This window comes from Anopheles darlingi, chromosome 2 (assembly GCF_943734745.1).
Source record: "Anopheles darlingi chromosome 2, idAnoDarlMG_H_01, whole genome shotgun sequence".
Lineage (NCBI taxonomy): Eukaryota > Metazoa > Arthropoda > Insecta > Diptera > Culicidae > Anopheles > Anopheles darlingi.
In genome coordinates this window covers 9,771,152-9,779,271 of record NC_064874.1, presented here as the reverse complement: position 1 = coordinate 9,779,271, position 8,120 = coordinate 9,771,152, and the positions used below count along the sequence as shown (strand labels likewise).

Here is an 8,120-nt window from a genome sequence, read left to right as displayed (position 1 = left end):
CACTCGAATTATCGATACACACACACGGAGGAGAGAGAGAGAGAGAGCACTACATTGTTTGTCCGGAAGCTGGCGCCGCCATGTGTTGCACGGAACTGGAACTGGGAGTTGGAGGCAACCACCGGGACTACGGGGATGGCTGGAAATGTGTTACAAAGTGTCGAGTGCCTTTAGCGTGCCGCTTGCAAGCTTATCAACACAGCAGCTCCCGTTTCTGATTGGAAATTGATTCATTAGATGTGTGTTATTCATTCGGTTTACTATTTTCCACCGGCAACTTGATTGTCAAGTAGACCGGCTGGCTGCAAGTACTATTACTACTACGGCCTACTAGATGCCAGCTAGATTGCTTATTAGTTTTCGTTGATTGGTCTGTGTGTGTGATATTTAGACCAATTTTCCCCCCGCGAAGAAGCCATTATGCGGATGCCGGTAGTGAACTGCAGACGAACGATCTGCATGGATACCAATCCAAATGCCATTCCAGTGGAAACCGTACAAAGCTCAGTTTCAATCATATTAGCTGCTTTTCAATTTACATACTCACGACGCGAGGCTTCTTCTTCCTCGTAAATTGGTTGCTCCCCTCACGAACAAAACGTCGTCACTCCCACCGACGAATGCACTTCCACCACTGGTCCTGGTGCTGGTGCTCACCATCCCTTTCCTTACATCGTGTTCAACGCTAGACGAAAGTGATCCAGCCCGCCATCCAGCCGCCCAGTCTTTACGACAAGCCGCCAGTGAAGATGAAGAACTTTGGAACACCAGCTGCTCATCTTAACAACGCGTCTTCTCCCCCACCCCTCCCCGAAAACCTACTCGTTCGCTCGTTGAACCGGAGGCTTTCGGGACGCTAAATGGCAAATGTGTCTGGTTAAGGACCTAGACTGGGGCTCCGTGTGTGTGTGTGCAGTGTGTAGCTCAGCCCTTCGAGGTTTTTGGCTGGTTGCGTGCTGGATCGTAAAATGAAATTGGGAGGAAATTTCGCTTAAGTAAACATTGCCGAACCACTTCCGACCGCGGATACGCGCGGTGGCGGCTGCTTCCTCCTGTTCCTCGGGTTCAGCTCGGCACCCAAAACCGGGCGGTAAATGGTGCCGGCAGCGACTACGAGTAGCAGCATTCGTCACTAGCTGGCGCACCACTAGAGAGAGAGAGAGAGAGAAAGAGCGAAGGTACTATGGTGTGCTAATACCTTCTGCCTTCTGCAGGCGGCTGAGCAGCAGCGAGCCTTGGCAGGCAGGACGCTACGTTCGCTGGCATGACGTGGCGTGGCGTGGCCTGGCGCAAATAAAATTAAATGATCCCCGGTTTTATTACCTGTTGGTTTCTCGCGTCTGGCATTTCTCTCGACCACGACCACGAGCCGACGAATGGACGAATGAGGCGCGTTGGGCTTTGAGCTTTATTTAAATTATAAACCTGCTGCTAATGTGCCATAAGCCTTGCCAAAGGGGGTGGGCGGCGACTGGTGGTTCGTAAGGTCTCCGAGGAGCAGATCTGGAGGGAAAATAAAATATTTAAAACAAAAATCATTTGGACTACAAATTGGTCTTCTTAAAACCGAAAGAATGATCATTTGCTCTGGGCGGGAGTGGTGGATTTTGGAAATCGCTTTCATTGAATCTTAAACTAGAGTTATAGATCCATTCAAGGTGCATATAGTCGGTACACTGGGTTTAACCAGTGTGTCATAAAGGTTCTAGGTTATCAACTGCCAGGAGGTATGTAGCACAATTAACTTTAGATAATTTGGTTCCTCCTTGATATGTTTCTGCATTTATTTCGGAAGTCATTATGTACATTACTTGAGAATTCTACGGATACTAAAGAAAAGGTCGATCGCAGAGAGTATTCGAGCATTGTATCTGGATTAACGGACTATTTCTTAATTTCATTTTACAAAAAATAGGCATAAGCAAAAGTATGAACTCACTTCTCTTTTACAGTTACCTACCAATTTTACAATTACTTTAAACTCAATGGCTTAATGGCATAACTTTTTTATATGTTTTTTAATCATTTTAAAACCAGTTAAAACGACCCCATATGCTGTAGTCTAGCATTATCATAATCATAATCTAATCGTCCCTCACATTGTCCTTCGCATATGTCAAGGATTTTAACCAAAAACCCTAGACTACTCCAGTAACCTCCTGGGGACGGTCAACTCATCATCATCATCATCATCATCGTCAGATGAGGGTTCTTCACCAGTGCCCATGTGCACGACAGGATCGCGAAACAATGGGGCACATAATTGAAATTGCAATCTCTCCCTCTCTCTCTGTCGCTGGTCTGGCCCACCGAAAGGGTATGAATGTATCCATAATTAAGGCACTCAAAAATGAACCACGAATTCGAAACCGAACCTCACAAAGCCACCTCCCTCGGTAGGAATGGTACAAAAACCGAGGTCGAGTAAATGGCGTATAACATTTCGTGTCCAGTGGCCGGCGATCAGTGAGCGATCGCTGAGTGCATACGTCAGACGCTAATAATTAATGCTTTCGATCATAATCTGCGCAAACGAGCAGCGGTGTGCGGAATCACACTCGCGTGGCGTGTGGCGAAGGGAAAGCCCTCGAGTTTTCGCAGAGATTCGCAGAGGAAAACGATTTCCACCGAATTGCACATATGGATGCAAGCGGTGAAATGGTGTCCTGTCCACTCTCTCTTTCTCTCTCTCTCTCTCGCTTCGATGATGCCTTCTGATATGGCGTCCCCCTTTTTTCGGTGTGTGTGTGTCTTTTTCCACATTGGCCAACCATGCTGGGAAATGGACAGAAAAAAGCCGAAATTACATCATAAATTAATAAAACGCAAAGTTTGCGCACCGAAGGGATTTGCGCCGCCGCGCACCCCGCAATTCATTCATTGTTTCCTTGCAGGCCTTGTGGGCCGACTCCGGCCGCCCAGGTCGCTGACCGCGTACCCATGGAAAGTGGGCACTTGGTAAGTGGAAATGGTTCGGTTTGGAAAATCTTGTCCCCTTTTCGCCGTCCATTTTCTCTGTTCCCTCGCGTGCGCGTCCGTTATTCGTGGAGAACGTGTTTTTTTGGCAGCCGCTTCGCGCGGCTCCCATTAGTACACGGCGGTAGCAGAGGAGGGTTTTCCGGATTTTTCTCCGGTGTATCGGTGTACCTTCGGTGGAAGTGAAATGGAGTGAAAGACCTTTTATGGTCCCGTATGGCCGTCCGGGTTTTCCACCCGGGCACAGGTAATGGACTGGACGGGAACAGGGGACTCCCGAGAACAAAACCGAGAAATTAGAGAACGCGGCGCAGAGACAGCGAAATGGACCCGGCAGTGGTGCATTGGAATGTAACGCCAAAACAACAACAACAAAGAGACCAACAGCAAAAAAAGCGGGAAAAAGTTTAGATAATTTATTCTACTCAAGAACTCCCTAAGGAAAAGAAGGAGGAGGAGGAGATGGAGACCGATCCCTCTGGTGATTGTTTTTCGCTTTTCGCCCGGTGTCGATGGTATGTAATGACCATTCAGTGACCGACGGACCGCACGGACCCGGGGGGGGGGGGGGGGGGTTGGTGCACTGCGGCCCGTAAAAAAAGCGGCCAACAACAACAACATTAATAAATAATGAATAATCCAATGGCAACAACATGCGCCAACATGCCGGTTCTCCATTTGGCCGACTGTCATCTCTGGAGAATAGTCGGGAGCAGTATTCGGGATTCTCCATATCCATATCCCCGGGAGCACAGAGCAAGCGGATGGACGGTGGTAACGCATGTGCCTACTTTAATTAAAAGGCGTTAGAGCAAATTTGGGAAACGATGTTCCGCGCTCCTGCAACGCCACCGGCATTACACGGACGAGCACCAGGCATCTGTTGCCCTTCCTGTCACGCCCGGGAAAATGTCAAGAAAAATGTGTTTCAGTAAAATGGTCCAGGGCAAGCGGATGGAATTTGTACCAAAAGCATCACCACCAACGGTGTGCTCCATCGCCTTGAACGCGCCTTCGAATTCACGGTCCCGAGGAACGTGTTCAACGCGTTCGGTTGGAATCCTCCAAAAAGGGTTCACCGACCTATATAATAGGATGCCAGCAAAGGCGGCCATTTTTTGATGAAACATGATGGAATTAATTATTTCTGACGGAACAGCGCGAAACACCGGTAGAAGGTAGGGGGGGGGAAGGAACCGCTGTTACAGGGGGGCAATTTAAATTGATTCCGGAAGCGTGTTTGCCTTAAAGTATATTGCGCCACCGTTCGAGTGTTTTCGTGTAAGTACGAGGCACATTTCTTCATTCAAAAATGACTGTCTCAAAAGTGACGTCGATTTGACATCGATTTCAAGCCCGTTTCCATTGGGGAAGCTAATCTGGGTCAGCAATCGATGGATTTTGTGGTAGATAGAATTTCTCTTGCTCACATGCTATCCAGGTTGCTCGCTACTCTTAACTTAATCGGTGAGATTAGATAAGAGTGACGGCAGAGTTGAAACCCTCGAGTCAAGTACCAGCGCAGTGGCACACTTGGATAAAAATAGTTCGCGTGATTCATCGAGTTTGCTTGCCCTTGGCTCAGAGGACCGGGTTTGCCGACAAAACAGAACACAGGCGTTGTTGTTGGAGTGTTCTAGTTGGATTCGCCGGTTTCCTCACTTTTTCTCGCTCCTCCGCCAACAGTTTTGAAAACATTCCGACAAGTGTCGTCGGAAGTTCACGTTGGATTCGTGCTTTACCGAACTGTTGTTCATTTTGTTTACTCACCCAGTGAGTGAATTTCGGGAGGGAAAACTCAACACTTGTGGTGAATTTAGGGGAAAACCTGCTTACCACCGTGGCGAATTTGACGGGATTGTTTAATTGGACATTCGGTTTTCTTTTGCCGTCGAGGCTTCTTTGTTTAACAAACCTTCAAAACATGTTTGCGATTTTGTAAAAATAAGCCACATGATGATTTGTTTTTAGTAGTTTTTCCACTGTAAACTATTTTACAATAGTATGTTTAATAAGAATTCTTTTGAAACTCATTCATCAATCATTCGAACTGCTCGATTTCTTTGCAATCACTCGCGCACACGTGGGGGACATCGCCATCGCCTGCAACAGAATTGCGTTGGCGCGTTAAACGCATAATTGAAGATAAGATAAGGTCTGGGGCAGATATGATGGCGTTGGCTCGCTCGGAAGCTCGAGGGGAGATCTATTACCGTTGTGTCGTAAACTGGAATCAACACAGAGCATTTTGACGTCGACGTGGTGTACAACACTGTAGCCTAGACAATATCATGGGCATGGGCAGCATGCTTAACGACTTCTTCACAATTGGATAAAAAAAAACTCCATTTAAACGTAACTAAAAACAGTTCGTATTCTACATCTCTCGCCGGCTCGGCTGCTATTGACCCTGGCTCACATTTCACGCCGTCCAGCGTCGCGTTATGCTGGGCCCCTCCCTTCTTCTCCGTTGCCCAGCATCAGCAGCAACAGCAGCATAATATATTTTAATTTCCAACACTGCAGCAGCGAAACGGTCACATGAAGCCAATGAACACATCATCAGCATCTCCGGAATCGTCAACGGAACTCCCCGATAGAGAACCGTGGCCGTGGCCAAAGGATGGAGCGTGCGGTGCGAAAAACATGTCACCGGAGAGCAGCGGCCGCAGCAGCATAAAGCAGTCGGTTTTGCTTAGTCAGTGTTTTATGAGCGTGACTAACGATCCAACGACCGCGACGACAACAGCAACGACGACGACAACGACGACGATCAAGATGACTCTTGCAACGGACCAACCACCGGTCTGGTCTGGCGGACACGGATAGTTGCTGTTGACATTATGGTGGGCCGTGATGACGCGAGAAAAGAAAATGAAAACGCACGGACCGTATTGTGGTGGCCAAAGTCGCCGAAACGAAATGGTTTATTTACCTTCCGAGAACCGTTTCCGAGGAATGTTGTTCTTGGGTATAAGAAGTTGGACATATTTTGGTCCGGTTGAGGACCGGGGTCCGGAGTTGAATGGTAGCTTAACAGAACGTAACGGAGGTTTGGTCTCCTGGGCGGTCAGCATATCATAAATATATACCATCCCAATAGCATATTATCGAACAGTCCAGAAGGGACTCACCAAAGCCGCGACTGTTGAGGGGTGTTGGCGTACAGCCAGTCGATATACTGCGAGGCATCGGTAAAACCGATATACTGTTGCAGGTTGCACCTGCGGGATTCTTCGAACGTGTTGCTGAACGAGACCAACCCTTTGAGATACCAACGGTTTTGGAACTCAAAGAACATACCACCACCACTATCACCATGGCAGACACCAGTACCTAACGGAGAAGGAGAATAGTAGTTAGAGATGTGCGAGGTCTCTTTAGCGAGCAGAAAGCCGTATGCAGCTTATACCGTTCTTGAATCCAGCGCAATACGCCTTGGCGTGCAGCAGTCCACCAAAGAACGTCCGATCGCTCGTCAGACAGGTGTGTGAGTCAATGACGGGCATCCGGGCCTCGTTCAGTGCCGTTGCCAACCAGTTCTCATCCGTCAAACCCCAACCAACGACCGTACCGGCTAGGCCAATGACATTGGGCAACACAAAACCATCGTCACGCTTCCACAGGCAAACTGGTTGGATGTAGTGACTGAAGAGGATCGGAACAGCGACGCGCAGGACCGCTATGTCGTTCTCGAACGTCGCTGGCACGTAACCACCGTGGACGATACTCTCTCGGACGCCGTACTCCTCCGAGTGTTTAGCATCTGCGCTCGCGAGGTTAAAGCGACCCAGCTTGATCAGGAGATCCACCTTCGGCAGCTTCCGACCACTGACCGCATACGTTACACAGTGAGCTGCCGTAAGGATCAAATACCGATGCACGATACTGCCACCGCAAGCATAGTCGAAGCTTATTCTGTCTTCTGCCCGTTGGTAGAGTGCCGCATGCCACGGCCAATCACCCGGTCGTGTCCGGTAGCTACCCTTCACACGCTCGTGCCTCGACAGTTTCCGTTCGCCACACTTTGCATCGTCATAGTCCTTGACGAACAGTTCTGTCTGGTACCAACCGTGGCACAAGATTCCGAACAAGCCAATCACTAACAACACTGTCGTCGATGGATTAACAGTATGTGCCATAACCGAGGAACAACAAACACCCCGTTCGACGATCGCAGTTAAACTATCGCGATACGATACGATTCGTGTTGTTGATGATTAGCGTGACTTGAACCGAAACCGGAATGGTAAGATATTTGCATCTCAACACCATGAAACGCTCTACCTTTGAGAGTGCCGAGTTGAAGCGTGTGCCAGCCGGCAGGGGAAATTACCGTCTACCTGGAGAGGAGGAGAACGAATATTACGGTAGAAGACGATCACGAACGTTGGCCTGAATACGGTTGGGAAAATCCGTCCGTAATCTTTAACGGCGAATCGATGACATAACGCAGCCTTCGTGGAACATCGACGCAGAGCGATCGTCAACATTAGTATAAAAATAGAAGAGAAACCAGAAACTTGGCCATTTAGTAAGGTGCGCGGATAGTGAAGGAAGGAATAAAGTGAAGAAAGGAATAATAATAAGGACCAATAAGGAAGAGTTATGTACAAAATAGTAAAAGAGATTAGATTACTGTAACAACAAGCCCATGAGTTTTTAATGTAGCGGATGACAAAACGAATACGATTAATTCCTGGTAAAACTTCGAAGCTGGTTCGAAGCCATTGCTCTTTTGCTAAATATACAGCCCCTTCTATGACCACCTCTAAAGTATGGAATGGAATACTTAAGTAATATATTAAAGTACTACGTCTGTTCTAAGTCTTTGGATTTGAATATGTGAAAAGTGAGAAAAACATAGTTACACTGTGACCATCTAAAGAAGTTGTAAAACAAATAATTTTCCCAAATATCTGCAAAAGGATCACTGTATTTACAAATCGTTTCGCTTACGCCCAAAACGGTAATCGCTGCTGGAGAAGCTGCACCAACACGATTCCGCTTTGTCCAAAGAAGCTGTAGCTACAGGAAACACAGACATTCCTGTAAGTGCTTCTCCCTTTCACAACAGGCATGCTAATGGTGCTAAGCCGGTCCGCCCCATCCAAGGACAGTTAATGCCGCCCTTTTGCCACGAG

The 8,120-nt window shown here is 47.9% G+C and overlaps 1 protein-coding gene across 1 annotated transcript; it reads right to left on the bottom strand.

The window, feature by feature from the left end:
* Positions 1-6,106: 6,106 nt before the first annotated feature.
* Positions 6,107-7,118, bottom strand: LOC125951448 (chymotrypsin-like elastase family member 2A). The gene is made up of 2 exons (XM_049680301.1): positions 6,389-7,118; positions 6,107-6,312 (listed from the first exon to the last, which is right to left on the bottom strand). Exons 1-2 carry the CDS (start codon positions 7,116-7,118, stop codon positions 6,107-6,109), a joined length of 936 nt encoding a protein of 311 aa, XP_049536258.1.
* Between the last annotated feature and the right edge of the window lie 1,002 nt (positions 7,119-8,120).

Excerpts from the sequence above, each read along its gene's own strand:
- LOC125951448 (XM_049680301.1), bottom strand. The coding sequence starts at position 7,118 with ATGGCACATACTGTTAATCCATCGACGACAGTGTTGTTAGTGATTGGC. Across the intron at positions 6,313-6,388 it reads TTGCGCTGGATTCAAGAACG|GTACTGGTGTCTGCCATGGT; the intron begins GTATAAGCTGCA and ends CTTCTCCGTTAG.